The sequence below is a fragment of the Homarus americanus genome, unplaced genomic scaffold, assembly GCF_018991925.1.
Source record: "Homarus americanus isolate GMGI-L3 unplaced genomic scaffold, GMGI_Hamer_2.0 scaffold7626, whole genome shotgun sequence".
Classification (NCBI taxonomy): domain Eukaryota; kingdom Metazoa; phylum Arthropoda; class Malacostraca; order Decapoda; family Nephropidae; genus Homarus; species Homarus americanus.
This window is the reverse complement of record NW_024718273.1, coordinates 19,709,283-19,726,096: the sequence shown is the minus strand read 5'-3', so window position 1 is coordinate 19,726,096 and position 16,814 is coordinate 19,709,283. Positions and strand designations below refer to the sequence as shown.

At 40.1% G+C, this 16,814-nt stretch overlaps 1 protein-coding gene across 3 annotated transcripts in view; it reads left to right on the top strand.

Annotated features, from left to right (window-relative positions):
* Positions 1–16,814, top strand: part of LOC121859553 (cytoplasmic aconitate hydratase-like) — a 37,486-nt gene that overhangs the window by 7,334 nt on the left and 13,338 nt on the right. For 2 of the 3 annotated variants that reach the window (XM_042356460.1, XM_042356459.1), the window contains 7 exons: positions 465–1,352; positions 4,296–4,428; positions 4,700–4,829; positions 6,239–6,369; positions 9,216–9,387; positions 9,561–9,661; positions 10,342–10,458. In XM_042356460.1, the coding sequence (XP_042212394.1) occupies positions 465–1,352; positions 4,296–4,428; positions 4,700–4,829; positions 6,239–6,369; positions 9,216–9,387; positions 9,561–9,661; positions 10,342–10,458 (1,672 nt within the window). The remainder of the gene's footprint in view (positions 1–464; positions 1,353–4,295; positions 4,429–4,699; positions 4,830–6,238; positions 6,370–9,215; positions 9,388–9,560; positions 9,662–10,341; positions 10,459–16,814) is intronic. The other variant, XM_042356461.1, reaches the window with a different exon arrangement.

Sequence of the window (16,814 nt, the reverse complement as noted above, 5' to 3'; positions counted from 1 at the left end):
ACATATGTGTGTTCAGAGATATATTAACATACAGTATTAGTTTAAAGGCCTTATATTTCCGTAACAAATTTTATTCCTGTAGCTCTTGACTACAATATGAAGGTCGGACGGTTGTCACTTACAGTCCTGAAGGGGCAGGGGTCAGGGGCTGTGTAGCTTGAAGCTATCATCAGAGGTCTTTATTTTCATGTGATATCAGATTTTAAATCTTTAATCGGCTAGTAAGTATAACAACAAGTAGAATAATTAATTATGGAGTGAGAATCACTGTATAATGTTGCCTTCAGAGTTTGTTAATAGTTTTGTGTATTTTTATTGATGGTGAATAGACTGGAAGAAACCTTAAGCCTTGATAACATTTACACTTGTGTTAGTAAATGTGAAGGTGTTAGGGAAGCTCACTGTGTAATGTAGGAATAAGGACACAGTTGCGGCAGCATCTTGACAGAGTCTCTCCCCTGCAGACGTGGAGGGCACGACCCTGGTGGTGGGGGCACTTTGACTGGTCAATCCTGTGGTCGTTGTGCAAACTATGGCCAGTCGGGCTGTGTGTCAGCTGCCTTGTCAGGGAGGCGGCCGAGTGGTCGCTCATATTCCAGGTTGCATCGTCCGCGTGGGCCAAACACGCACGGGTCAAGGTTGCGTCCGGCCTCCCCGGTTGTGCAATCTCAGCCATCCAGTCCCTCAGTTTACTCTTCCCTACCTCCAAATATTCCACAACAATCTCTACAGCAAGTGTACCTTATGCCCCACACAGTGCCTGTGTCAGGAGCTGTGATGGTCGGCGTGCAGCAACAGTGGCATTATCCGCCCATTGTCTCCGCTCCTTCTCACCAACTTCCATCATTAGTGACACAAATGACCATAGGTGAACCATTAGTGAATATACCAAACTATCAGCAACAAACTGTACAGTGTACAACTGTAGTTCCTGGGTACAGTACTCCAGTCTACCCATCCCCACATCCTTCTCAAATAAGTAGGACACAACACCCTGTCAGCTACTACCTGGGCTCCCCATACATTCAGCATCAGGGTAGTCGGCCCGGTAGCCGGCCGACCACTCCCGACCAGTGCCAACTTCCAGACTCGGAGTGTCATTATAGTGTAGATATGGAAGACGTTTCCTTCAGACCTCGGGGATCGTACGCCTCAAGACCTTTAGCATTAAGAAAGCAAGAAGTTGTCGATGATTCAGCAGCCACTGTGTCAGATGTCTCCAGCACCAGGAGTGACACATCTGGGACACCGTCGTTGAGATTATCAGTGTCGTCGTTGCCTTCGCCTCTCGATGTCCCCGGGATACCCATTCAGGACCTTGTGTGCCCTTTCCACGAGCGCCAGTCTGAATGGTTAGCACACACTCTTGTTGAATATTACTTGTTAAGTACTTAAACCAGTGGCATGACTTAAACTTTTGAGGACTTTCATCTTTTATGATAGATGAGACGTTTTTGGTCAGGTTATATCATATTCATTGTTTATATTGTGTGAGACAGATAAGGTTTATTAGCACCTGGGCTTCGGGCTATAGTCAGTGTACACCCCCCTCCCGCCCCGCCCCAGTTATATTTGGGAACATTTAAAAAACAAATAAAAAGCATTTCTATCTTACAAACTGGCTATGCATAATATAATCAGGAAAAAGATACGTGTCCTTACCACTGGTTGGCAACACGGGTTAGGAAGAGTCGAGAATGTCCGTGAAGTGGCGTCTGTCTGTGTGTCACTCGGTAGTAATGAGATAAACGACACTAATTTGCAGGCAGTATGTGGTACAGGACATTACTGTTTACACTATTAACAATCATTATTACTACTACAGTTATTGATCATTGTACTAGACTTGTGCTTGGGGAGGTAGAAACACATGGTGAGGTGGGTCAAGTCCAAGGGTGAGATGCTTACATCACAAAAGCTAAGAAGAAACTGGGAGGCTCTCATGTGTGAGTGAGTAAAGACAAATTACCTGTTTGGCAACATAATCTGGTCGGGTCCGCCATATTTATTCAAATAGGCCCGGAAAGATCAAAATGTCCCATGACGTGACCCGAAGCCTAGGGATTAAGTTTGATTCTGTTTCACTTGTTCGTGTGATGTAGTTGCTGTTGACAAGTTTGTGCTGGAGTCTGACTGTTGTCACCTTGTACATACTTGACATAATGTTTAATATATGATAACTTATATTAACCTCCACATACACGGCTGTGGAGAGGAACTGTGGGAGTCAGCTGATGATGGAGCTCTTCAGTTTGATTCTTTGGCAACTTTACTTCCGTGTTCATTATGTAAAAATTATTTTTATTTATGCTTGCTTGTTTTCTTATAATTCTTGCTTCTAATATAAGTTTTCTCGAGGCTGCAACACATTATGTACAGTACTATAAGACCAAATTGTGAAGTGTATCTCTCCTGCGTCTCCCTCTCAAACACATGCAATATCTTAACCTGTATATATATGAAATAGCTCTTCAGTTTACATACCCAGTAACTTACATATACCAAGGGGACATAACCTAACCTTAACCCAACATAGCCTAACCATTTACCTTTACCCAACCCATTATTATTCATAGTCCACAATTTTAGTGTTTTTGTACATATTATACCAAGGAGTCATTTAGGCAGAGTTGTCACAATAGCTGTAATGATCACTACTTTACTGTACTGTACAAGCAGACTTTAAACACACACACACACACACACACACACACACACACACACACACACACACACACACACCATCTGTCAACATCATCTCAGATTATCTCCAGAAGTTTACAAGATGTCGGTCTTTGGTACGAGGAGTATGCACCCAGGCATGACTGCTAGTTGGACTCACAAACAATTTTTGGATAGTTCTGAATTATTTTATGTTTTCGTTCATACTTTCTTTCACGTACGATTTTTTTTCACGTATTAATTTTTTCAATGTCCAATGAAGTATCTGTATTCAAAAACCTTTTTATAGGTGCTGGATGTTTTCTTTCCATTTCTTTTTTGTGTAGGACAGATTTAGTTCCCAATTATTGTATATCGACCAGTGTCACGTGTCCCTTGTAGTGTTGCCTAAAATACATAGTACTCTACAGGGCTCCTCACATTGTCAGTAGCGTTACCTCCTGTATTGCGTCTCCGTCTAAAGGCAACAGTTACCGAATTATAGGTAATGTCGCACAACAGCCATTAATAAAGTATGAATGAAAAGGTTATGCATTAGGGGTTTGGTGGTACAGTACAGCAGTAAGATGCATACACCTCTCTCTAATGTGTCCTGGGTTCACTGACTCTCTAGCCCGGGATAGATGCGAGAATGATGTTAGTCAGCAAACATGGCAGCATCTCTCAGGGTACTCTAGTTTCTTCCTGTACTAACACTGGATAATAGAAGCCATAACAAACCAAAACAAACAGACCAACTGCTTGAATCGCCGGTGAACTGATAAGTGGTGAAATAAAATAGGAAAAAATACTCGTATGTAAAGGCAACGAGTAAATTGAAAAGATTAATGCTGTTAATATGCGTTAATTAAAAAAAAATCATTTTTATCTTTTTCTATTTACTTGGGTAACATTTAGAGGCTGGCGTGAGGATCTTAGTTTATGTAGATGGGTAATTAATGTCTTCCATAAGACCAGTGTGCTGTATGTGGGGTAGATCTTTGCTTCAGTCTTCTTGTATCACTTGTCATCATTACTTTAGAGTTACTGTGAAGCTTCAGCATTTTTGTACTGATATATGTACACTGTATGTTGTGTTGTCAAAGTAAGAGAAACAATTGAGACCCTGCAATTGTGTGTAAATGAGGCAGAAAGTCAGATCAGCAACCTGGGACTTGGTCACATATGGCAGCAGGGTCTACCATTAGACAACACACTATGCTTCCAATATCTTCCCAGGCAGTAGTACCTCCCTGTTTGGTAGCTGTCTACTCTAGTAGTCTGGTAAATAGAGGTTTCATTGCACTCTAATTGCTATTTATTTTTTGTAAGGCTTTTTCTCACTTTTCATCCACAATATTTATTCCTGTTACTGTACTGTATTTGCTTTTGTTTGATTTACTGTGTTGCTTTTATTGTTTTCTTGTGATTAAAGACTCTCTCTCTCTCTCTCAGCTTTGTTTTGTTTGTAGTATCAGAATGTAATTGCTTGTTTGGTTTATTGTGTGTTTTAAAGTATGGAATAGTTCTGTTGAGTCTCCTTGCATATATTTGTTTCTTAAAAGTGCTTCAACATTATCAACAACTCTTTTTTTTTTTTTCCAGTAAGTAATCATTCATTATCTCCCTCCCAGGTCTAGTGCATTACAGAAGAACCAAGAATTAGAGTTTGAGCGGAACTTTGAGCGCTTCGTGTTCCTCAAGTGGGGAGCTCAGGCACTGAAGAACATGCTGATTGTCCCCCCTGGATCTGGCATCGTGCATCAGGTGAGGTTAACTCCATTGCTTGTCTTGACCCCTTTGAGTATGATGACAACCCCTTGACTATGATGATAATCCCTTGAGTACAATGACATCCCTTTAAGTAAAATGAGCACAACAAACCCTAATTTTGTAGTGTGTGTGTTTGTTTTATATAAAATTTAAATACTCAAAATTACTGTCAAAATCTTTAGGGTTAGTTTCCATGATTTTTTATTTATTTATTTAAAAATTTTCCAGTAAAGTTAATACTGTTTATGCTTTGTTTTCCATCCAGGTCAATCTAGAATACCTGGCACGTGTTGTGTTTAGTGAAGACAAATTGCTGTTCCCTGACTCCCTGGTGGGCACCGACTCACACACAACGATGATCAATGGCTTGGGGGTCGTTGGCTGGGGAGTCGGAGGTAAGTGTCATAATGAAGGTTACGTCTCTCTGGATGGCTTGTCATTGTTGAGTCTCACCTGCGATCGCTTTTAGTAAGGTCGTTCACTCAGAGAAGGGAGCTTATATTGCACTGGCATGTTTTATGGGATATCAAATTATAAATGTTTGGGTTTAAGGAGCGATGCAGAGTAGTTTTGATGCCTAGAGCAACAGTACCTGAGGGAAAACCACTACAGTAATAGCCATTGCCTCACTCTTGTTCTCTGTGTTTGAAACTTGGTCAACCATTTGTATATCTCTGCCATAAACATTGATTAACTGCATTATTTTGTTATAGTTGTAAAAAGATCACAGGAAAAGACCCCCCTCCAGCTTATTTCACCTGATGATTAAAACACCCTAATGCTAACCTAACCTAACCCAATCCAACACTCTCCGGTATAAGATTTTGGTGTTTAATCATCAGGTGAAATAAGCTTGGATTGGTTAATATCAAAGTAATCTGTGATTTTTATACCGTACATTACAGTATATCTTTTAGGCAGGTACAGTACATTGCAGTATAATTAATGTACAGTGTAATACAATAGGATATAAATAACTACAGTATCTCAGGGTTATTGTCAACACCTGTCACATCTCCATTGTACTGTATTATCTGGGTTATAGATAAAAACAACGATAATATGGTACAAAGTTCAAGGTTTGTGATGGTGATGTCTGAGGGGGAGGACTTTTGTATTCCCAGGCACACTTATTTATCCATGAAGTGGCGTGTTTGATATAAAAAAAACATGTGCCTAACCAACACAAACATGGAAAATGTCTTGAAAACAATGATGATTACTTCTAACTCCTTTTGTCAGGGAAATGTTATTGATTATGGTCAGGGAATACAAGCTGGTTGGGACACTCGGCTTGCCAATAATTACACATGATGATATTGGGAGGTTGTTGTGGAAGGTCGGCCTTCATCAGTCCATCATGATAAGGAGAACAACCGTAGAAAGATCCCCAAATCTTATCATTTGTAATAGTATAAGACTTGAATACCGTAATTTACTTCTCTATAATTACACTTTAATAAATCTGTTGGTTTTTCAGAGTGTCCATTAGGTAGCTTACTGTTGAAATGGATCAATTGTCTGGCAAGTCAGTTGGTGCAGTTGTCTCTACCAAAGTGTCAATCACATAACTTTGATGTTTTAACCTCTCCTGTTGGGTACAGGCGGTGTTTGAAAGACTTGGAAGATTTCTTTCTTGGTGTCTTTTCTCAATCTGTGGAGATATAATCTGTAATGTGATACTAATTTGAGGAAATATTATGAGTATACGAGTAACAACACCAGTTACCCCAGAGACGTGCGCGTGTATTCACTCGATGTCGTAAGTAAATGATGTTCCTTTCACCCTGCCATATTTTTACAGGTATTGAGGCAGAGGCTGTCATGCTGGGTCAAGCTGTGTCAATGGTGCTGCCAAAGGTCATAGGTTATCGCATCACAGGTGATCTCTCTCCTCTCGCTACCTCAACAGACGTTGTTCTTACCATCACCAAGGTGAGTCGGTCCTCAGAGTCACAAACTTTTGATAGTTTTCAATAAAACAATGAACAGTGTAATTTTTTTATGGAATTTTACGTGCTTTAATATAGGGCTTAAATTAGCAAAAACACTGCTGCCTGTTGGGAGAGCCTCGCTGCTTGCAGCCTCGTACACAATTACAGACACCTTGATGTGTCTTAGTGAACTGTTTTTATCCACTTGACATAAAAGAATTAAGTTAATGTAAAATGTTTAATTTCACAAAATATTGTACAGTACTTGGAGCAGAAATTATATTAATAGTATAACTTAATACTGTAGCTTGTTCTCTATTACTGTATTTAAGGGGAATTACAGTAGTATGGCTGTAGAATGTTGTCTATGTACATGCTTAGAGACCTTAGTTATTGAAGTGCAGTAATACATTGCAACATTAAACCCCAAACATCTTGTGTGGTGGTGGTGACAGCAACAACATACTGTATATCACAACCACTCAACACATATAGAAGATTCCCAAGTGTAAAGCAAAGATGATTATTACTTTGTCTAACTTGCAATTCATTAATCATTACATAGTTGATATTACTATTACAGGGGGTAATAGTTTCAAGCTATTTTTTCCCCTTTCAACCTTCACTTTGACACAGTATAGTATTAAAGCGTTGCATGAAATTTTAAGATTGTCATGTAAGATAGGGTCCAAGTAGGTAGGTTTAGACATTTTGAGAATATACTTGTATCAGCCAACTCTCAAGACTGTTTTTATTAAGGTAGATAGATGAGAATTGACAAGAATTATGTGGTGATTTGTTTCCTCTGTTTGTTATTGTACGGCTGGTTGGTTTGTGCTTGACTCCCACCTGTACAATCACCATCAGACACTGTACCCACTCAAACATGTCCCAGCTCCTACAAACACCTGAGTCACTAATGTATCCCAACACTGCTCTGCCTCTCTCACTTGTTTATTCTTTAGTCCTTCAGTGCCACTCTACCTCAGTTCTTCACAGTGTTCTCCGTGCTTGGCTTCTCCGTATTCATGTATTACCTTAGATCTCCTACTTCTCCGTCTTGAACCGTTATATACTGTACTTGTAATATTTAATTTCTCTTCAATTACCTCCATCTAAATATCTATACTGTACTAACACTACTCCAGTCTTTAATCTCTCAGTGTTGTCTCATTCTTCAAACATTCATGATGCCCTGATGTCTGAACTCTCACACCCCAGCCTTAGTTCCACCTAACATACCAGATGTAGTTTTGTATGTAATTTGTCATCTTTAAATGCATTCTCTGGTACCTAGGATGGATCAAGTACTGTTCCTCAGACTCGTGAAAAGTAAGTTTAGTGTCGGTGAATAAAGTAAAAAAAATAAAGTACATATTTCTTTAGACTGCTTCATATGCCTTACTGTACAGTCACCATGCACCACCGGCTTTCACTGTGCACCATAGATTAGTCGGCAGCTTTGATATATGTGCCAAAATTCTTCCTTTCATTGGTGATTATCGCTATATCACTATCTACTATCCTCACACTTCAGCAGAAACTTACCGTAACTTACAGTATCTATAGTTAGGATGGTCTTGTTGCTTGAGGTAACTCCTAAAACACCTACCTTAGCATTGAGCTGTTCCTCCTTTAATACTCAACATTAGCCCCCACCATACTTTTCCCCAGGATTAAACGCCCTAATGATTCTACCTGGTGAGGTTAGGTACTGTACATGCAATTAGGTTAGGTTGAGTTGGATTAGCATAGGATGGTTAATTTTAAGGTGAAATAAGCTGAGGACTAATCTCATGGTGATGTTCACACTGTAACTCCTTCATAATACAGTACTGCTCGGGTGCTCCGAGTACAGTTGTATTAGTATGCTGTACAGTCATAAACAAGTCCCACCGCCTCTTCTGCTGCTTTGCGAACCCCAAGATTCAAGACTCATGAATCCAAACCATTTAAGGACAGAACAATGCATCGGTGTCTACTGCTTCGAGTTCACGAGTCTGAATCTTGGGGTTCGTGAAGCATCAGGAGAGGCTGTTCGCAACTGTACATTGATCACCTTCATCTGACCAAAAGCTACACAAAGTCTTACATTCATATTAATCTGTATTTGTCCAGGAACTATAAAATATACTGTACCCCATTCCTCTTCATGTACAATTCACCATAATTCTGGTAATGTGCGAGTTTTTGCTGTGACGGTGCAGTTTACTAGTGTGTCATTATTCTGCTTTAGGAAATGGGATCACACAAACACTAGGCACTTCAGCTTATGTCACCTGATGATTAAATACCCTGACACTACCTGATGGGTTAGGTTAAGGTTACAGTGGTTAATCTTAAGGTGAAATAAGCTGGGAGGTCAAATCTTTCCATGGTCCAAAAAAAAATTAAAGGAAAAAAAATAGTTCCGATTTTTCTTATTAACTTCTCATGAAACTGTGACCAGCCATAGATGGGGGGAGGGAGCACCTCATTAATGCACTGACTCTCTCACACTTGTCTGGTTTTCTTCTCATTTTACTCTTTATTAATGTCATAAGTCATTTGTTTCATATGAGTATTGTAGTTTTGTCTCATTTACCCAATATTATCCACGGTAATACAGACACTAACATGGTTTAAGACAGTGGTTGAGTATATGATCACAAGACAGAATTTAACTTCAAATTACAGTAAAGTTGATAAGGTCAGCAGATGTTTATTAGTAAAGGAGAAGTTAAGCCTAACCTTTAAATAGCAGCCATCATCAGTGGAAGTTGAACTATGGTACAGCAGGTTTAACAGCAACATCACCATCATTAACTGTCCCATACATCATCATCTCCTCCTCCTCCTCCTCTCCAGCACTTAAGACAAATTGGTGTGGTGGGGAAGTTTGTGGAGTTCTTCGGGCCCGGCGTACAGCAGCTGTCCCTCGCCGACCGCGCCACCATCTCCAACATGTGTCCTGAGTATGGCGCCACCATCGGCTTCTTCCCCGTCGACGACGTTACCATCGGCTACCTGAGACAGAGCAGTAAGGGTTAAACTATTATTCCTAAGGGTTATTGTTTTCAAAGGGTTAAATGATCATTCTCACAGGGTTAAATTACCATTCTTGTCATTTACTCTATAATTATTTTTTTTCATGTTAAAAAATGCACCTCAACAAGAGAGCTTATTATTTTGTATCATTTTTTTTTACAACAGATCGAGATGAAGGCAAGATTGAACAGATTGAAGAGTATCTAAAGGCTGTTAAAATGTTCAGGAACTTCATGGATTCATCCCAGGATCCTGTCTTCAGCGAGGTAAGAAAGTTACTGTAGTGTGTGTGTGTGTGCGCATTGTACTGAACATCTCATGAGTCATACACCATAGTAAATTTAATGCTATCTTCTTTTTTTCAGGTGAGGGAATCATAACAAATCAATGAAGTCTTCCTACACCTCTCAATTTCCTTCTCTGAGTTTATTTAAATAGTTCTAAGATGTAGACAACAGATTTTAGGTGACCTCAGAGGAAGAGATCAAGTGGTGTGAGCTAGAGACCATAGAGGGTGGTCATTCGGTTGATCCTCGTCGCCCAGTTTTCGTTGATCTGTTATGATTCCCTCACCTGGAAAAAACATTATTTTTCCTCTGGTGAGCGACCTATGAGAGACCATGGGGGGGGGGATCACACACACACACCTTGATGGTTAAATCGGAGTTGTAGAAGTTGGATGGGGTGAAAGCAATGTAAAATAGGGATGGTTGTAGATATAAGACAATGATCACCTGTTAGTTGTGTAGTAAATTGAAAGAACTGTTAAAATAATAAAATACTTAAGATATTAATTGTTTATAATCTTTGACTAGGGATCAGTAATTCTGATTTATAAAGTAATGCAATAATATCATTCATAATCTCAAAATATACAGTATTAGTTTGCATGTATATAAGGTTTTCATGTACAATTATCAAGTTTTCTTTTCTCTCTCTCTAACAGGTGGTGAGCCTAGATTTGGGCGAGGTAGTCCCTTCACTGTCCGGTCCTAAGCGACCACATGACAGAGTGTCTGTGTCATCTATGAAGGATGACTTCCACCAGTGCCTTGGGAATAAGGTAAGTACAGAACAGTGTTGTGTTGGTAATGACCAGTCGTCCAGGTGACCCGTCTTACTGTTCAGATCTCGAGAAGGTTTGGAACTCGCATATTTCACAAGATAATTAAATTTTCCTAATGCTAACCTAACCAAACTCCCCCCCCCCCCCATTTAGTGTTGAACACCCAAATGCAAATTTAACCCTAAATTTAGCATTAGACAGACACCCTTATACATACCTAACACAAGCTCCAAAACTAACCTTGCTTACCCTTATAGCGTTAGGGTGTTTAATCATCAAGTGAAATAAGCCAAGTTTTTTACTCATCACAAAATCCTGTCGTCCGTAGAAAATTTAAACATCAATAGCACCTCATCTGTTGTTGGGTTTTTTTACTACTGGAGTTTATCTTATGAGAAGGATACTGTATGGGGGTGAGAAGCTATACTGTCTTCACTCCAATCATATAACTGGACCAAATCAAAGGAAGCTCATGATCGAGTCACACCGACTGAATAAGTGAAATACTTTGTACCAGTAAACACCACTGATCATTATTAACTTTAAGACATCTACGTTGTCACGGTGTTTCGTGCGCTAATTTTTATTTCCCGGTTTTGAATATCATTCTCAGTCAACATTAATTATTCGTATTACTTGCCAACCAATCAGTTTACATTGATAAACTCTGCTTGTTAAGCTCAAGTGAATGATGTATGGAGGTGGATGACAGGAGGGAGAGAGGAGACCAAGAAGGGAGAGGGACAGATAGGTATCTGCGAAGGAGCAGTGTGTTGATGAGAGGAAAGAACCATATCAGTACTCCAGCTACAGCATTGTTCTCACTTGTGGTAAGCCTTGTGTTAGTGAAGACAAGGTTCACAATTTCAACCTGTTTTACACAACATCAAATCTCTCAACCTGCCTCGCAAACTCTTACACAATATCCTACTATCTTTCACAAACTTTTACACAATATCCCACCACTTTTTACACTTACACAACAATCTTCTCATCCATATTTTCATAATCTAAGACAATCTTCATACAGTATTTAGATTTATTTTCCTGTTTCCATCTTCCTTGTTGAAGTCTTTGTTATCAGTTTTCTTTCTATTGATAATCCCTTCAAGGTAGACTAAACTTCTCGAATTATCACACAGGATGTTGACTTTGCCTACATTGTTGTGGACGAGTAGCAAAAGAAAGTGTCTTAATTAGTATGGGACTGTGTTTGTTGGTTCAGCAGTGGGGAATATTAGTACAGGAAGAGACTAAGTTGAACCATAATTAGGAGCTTTATTCTAGAAGTGGAGTACCATAGCACAATACATTCACAGCAGAATGACTGCTTTTGTGTACAGTGGTTGTGGTGATGTGTCCACACTGTTTGGTCTGGGAGAAGTTGTTGTGTTGCAGTGCTAGACATGTCCATCGCCCAATGTCTTAAATTTTCTTCCTGTTATGGCTTGTTTGTAACCTTCTCTTCCTCTCAGATAGATGTGGTCTGGTCACACTGTCATCTCTTACTCAGGTCTCTATAACATTTGTAAATGCTTGTGTATTCAACCTCTTCTAAGCCTTTATACTGTATCTATATACAAAATTATGGAATATTTTCTTTGTTCTGGGGTCTGAAAATTCTTGCCAAATAGACAAACTTGTGAGTGTAAGACTTTAACCAGTTCTGACACTCTGTTAGTGTAGCTAGAGATTGAGAAGGTAGTTGGGTCATGGAATGTGTTTGATGACCTAATTGTGTCTAGGTTCTCCCTGATGTTACAAAAAATATGAAAATATATGAACACTTTGGTTTTAACAGTATTTTATTTATTCATAACTCAGATACAGACCGAAAATACAGTATTTTCCACAACTAACATTTCTCTCAGTCCACTTACTGTACTGAATACATTTTAACTCCTACACTATGAAATCCTCAAAATTTGTCAGTGTGTTTGACTTAACTATTTTAACAACTGTTTGGCATTTATACAAAAAGGTCTCGTGTAAACAAGTGAAAAGGTCTTAGTACCGGTGATGAGAGGTGGTCACAGTACCGGGACGAGTGCTACCCGGTGATGACCTCTCGAAACACCACCAGAGTGCCAATCGTCCCAGCAGGTGTGTCACATAGTCCTTAGTTCACGTGATGTTCAGGCTGTCCTCTTAATTATTTGTATCGAGGATGTGATGTTCAAGAGAGGTTTGTGTCTCTATGATGAGCACAAGAGGCAGCAGTTGTTGGTGGTGCTGCTGGACGAGTGTTGGATCTAGTCATGAGACAATATACATGCACTAGGTCTACACCCTCCGGCCACACGCCCAGAGTAACACCCCCCCCCCCCTCTCTCTCTCTCTTTTTCCTCCCTTCAACAAATTTCACCTTGATATTTACTTGCCCGGGTCAGCCAATCACAGCCTTCCAAACAAAGACTTTGTGACTATTCCATTATACATAGTGTGTGGTGCTGTCAGCTGTCAACCCTATTTATAGAATAGCACCTTCCCTTCTTGTCAGGTCCAACACCCGGCTGCTGCATGGTCAGGTCAACTTAATCCCTTGACCTGACCCGAGGGTCACTTTACAAATCCTTCAGATCTAACCCCTTTTCTCATAGCCTCCTGCCAGCGAGTGGTCATAACAGGACACTAATATAAGAGATAAATATCTTTAAATAAAATCCTTAGAAAAATAAGTCAGAACAAATGAAATCTAACTCATCACATGTACAGTAGTTGAACATCTCCAGTCTCTAATATTCTAGCGTCTCACTAAACAATTTTAGCAACTCGAAAAATAAATATAATTAACTCTAAATAAACGAGTATAAAAAATCAAGAGTAAATCACTAAACATGAAGGGTTGATGGAGGCAGAAGGTGGTCACAGGCTCTGGCAACCAATACTGGTGAGGACTCAGCAGAACCACGGTGATAATTCCTAACTCAGGCCACACCAGGCTGCAGGAACCACTATAAATATAAGCAGCCATTAGTCACCTTCAGGTTTATACATTGTGGGTAATTTGGCTGTTTTTGGTATTGATTTTCGCTAAAATTCCTTTTCGGTAATTTAACAGGTTTGGGTAAATAGAAGTTTGCAATATAATATAATGATAAGGTAAGACATTAGACTGAAGGAATCATCCACGTCGTAATGTAGCAAGAGCAGGCAGGGTCACAGATGTATCCTTCCCGGTGACAACCACAGTACCACGCCAAGCGGGAATGCTACACCCATCACCCACACTTTCACAATGTTTTCCTAAACAATTCCCTGGAAAAATTAAAGCGCCATATTTGTACCTGTAATGTAGAGTCGTGGGTGGTGGTGGCGAGTCCGCGATGATTCTCTCCCGGTGACGTCCATAACCACGTCAGCCGGACGAGAGTCACCCGCGTCTCCGCCCACGTCATCACAGAAGCAAGACTCGGGTTTAAACTACCTACCTCATCACAGTTACCTTTATGATCATTCATATAGGTAACTGCGTCGGTGACTACACTTATAGTAGTCGCACGCCATGACAACCGTCTAGTAACTAAAACTGTGATATGGTTTACTATGTATACACATGCACAGTAAAAGTTCCCAGGGGGGGCGCCATATATTGTCAGTAAGTTTATTGGTATTTATTAGAAATGAGAACCAGTTATGCCCCGAACACTAAACATTGAGGAGGTACAGTGTCTGGGGCCAGCTAAAAAAAATTTCCTTAAGATCATTGCCATCTTCATAAAGAACAGTACAGTAATGTGCTCGCTCAGTCTTATAAATCAGATCTATATTATAAATTACAACCTTGTTACCATCAGTAACTAAAGGTACAAACTCTACGTGAATCCCTGTTGTTGACGAGCTAGATTGTGTTGAATACCATTATCTTGCCTCACACACACAGCTAACCTGACGCACGCACATATCTGGCCACACACGTCAACACGAGCCAAGGATGTACCTAACATACTATCTGTAGGACAATGTTTGCAGTAGAAGAGGACGGTGGAATCAGACGTGATATCCTGCCTTGCTGGTCTAGCTTTATGATTGGCAGCATATTTGGCTCATACAGCTAGACCACCAAAGAAAGATCACACGACAGTTGGTGCCCACCGCTGATAACTTGGTCAGTGGCGGCCGCTGTTTTCTGTAAAATAACTCATAGCTCGGGAAGGTCCGAAGATGATCAGTGGATGAGTGTCGTATCTAGTCACGGGCTAAAACACTATCGTGTACCAAACACACACTCACCCACCCACCACGCCACAACACTACCACCCACACGGCCTATCACTTGCCAATGTATTAATTATTAGATAAGGAAGCAAACTTTGTTGAGAGCTGGTAGTAGTGTGGTGATTCGGATGATTCATCATACCCGGTGACGCCAGATATAACACTCGTCTGCCGGGCGGGAACCATCGAATCACCGCACAAGAGAGCTGATCACTGCCACGGTAACGCCGCCATGTCTTACCTTTTATCACCAGTAATACTTACACCATGATGTGTCCCAGGAGAGGCCTTCGTCTTACGTGTTGCCACCACCAGTTATGAGGAGCTTGTTGAGGGTGTGAGCGACTGACAGCTTGTGAGAGCGTCTCTGCTACTAGAGAAGATCACCCTCCGCCCTCTGGGTCAAGTTGGGTCACTCTGGCTTCCTATTGGACGAATAATCTGAAGGTCATCACGTGACCGCGCAATACTTTTCTTATTGGTCGACTTTAATCCCACGATACTACACACTCACCATTGACTTGTTTTCTGTCAACTTGGGGAGACGTGAGAGTTAAAATATGCGGCCATTGCTAGTTGTTAAAAGCTATTATTAAAGTGAAAATATATCTTAGAATTATATTCACCGATCAATACTGTATATCTGTAGGGAACTATAAGGAGTGGGTGGAGATTAGTGGGAGGGTGGGGTAGTGACCTGACCCACCAGCTGTACCAACACAAGGACGCTACACGGTAACCCCCCCCACACACCTGCTACCTCTCTCTGACCCAATTATAAGTTATTAATATTAGTATTTTGATCAACTGCTGTAATTACCCGTCAACACAACACAATACAGTACAGCACAGCTTAAAAATATACAAATACTGTACTGTATATCATTGTAGACCTAACGCGTCTGGGCGAGACATGACGGACTGTTTTCATCTCCATATATCTGCTTGTCTGCATCACCGTTTTGATTATAAAGGATTTAAAAAAAATTATAAACCTAAATTGTAGTAAAAAAAATTAAATATATAATCCAGAATGACACCTAAAGATTAACCACCCTAACTTAATCTGCCCTAACACTAACCTAACCCCCACCCAAATTATGTTAGAGTGATTAATGTTTAGGTTAAAATAAGCTGGGGGTAGATTCTTCAGGTTGGTTTTGGTTAGGTTAAGATACATTAGTGTTGAGACTTGTTAGGTTAGAATAGGTTGGTTAATCTCCGGGTGGTATAAGCTGGGGGGTGTAGAGTCGGTGTGGTAGCCTGGCGCCATCACAGTCTCTTGCCCGACTTATCTGGTAAGTCTCAACATTTACCTTAGTTCCTCAACTTGTGTCGCTCGGAAGATGTTCGTTTGTATCTACGTTCTGGTGTGATTATATTTGTGTTGGATGAAATAATAGTGTAGAAAAGTATACACACACACACACACACCTACACATACACACACCTTCAGAACAAAGCATGGGGGTCATACCTTCTAGCTCAGGTCAGGGTATAACTGGGTCATATCAGGTCACTTAAGATTACCGAGAGGTCATTTCATGTACTCTGGGATTGTGCTATGACCTCTAATCTATGTAAAGGGGGGGGGGAGGGGGTGGTATGGTGTGAGGTCAGTAAGAAGGTTCATGGAAGTCCTTTGGGAGAGGTCACGGTGGGTCAGGTCAGGTCAACGTTCTGTTCTCGCCTTGTTGGTCATCCTGGGGCCTGGGCTGTTATTTTTATTTTATGTGTAATGTTCAGTCTCTCAGTCTCTCTCTCTCTCTCCTTTACTTTATATATTATTTCTATTTATGTTACTTTGCTTTCTTCAAGTCAGGTCACGTTATTTTACGTTAATTCACGTGACAACTGTATTACTTAAATTTACGTTATTTTACTTAAATTCATGTTACTTTAAGTTACTTTATTGCAATTCACGTTACTTTACTTAAATTCGCGTTACTCTACTTAAAATCGTGTTAATTTACTTAAAATTACGTTACTTTACTTAAATTTAAGTTACAATACCTAAAATCACTTTAATATGCTCAAAATTTCTACTTAAATTCACATTACTTTCAATTTCCATGACATTACTTAAAATTACGTTACTTTACCTCCAATTCTCGTTACTTTACTTAAAATTACGT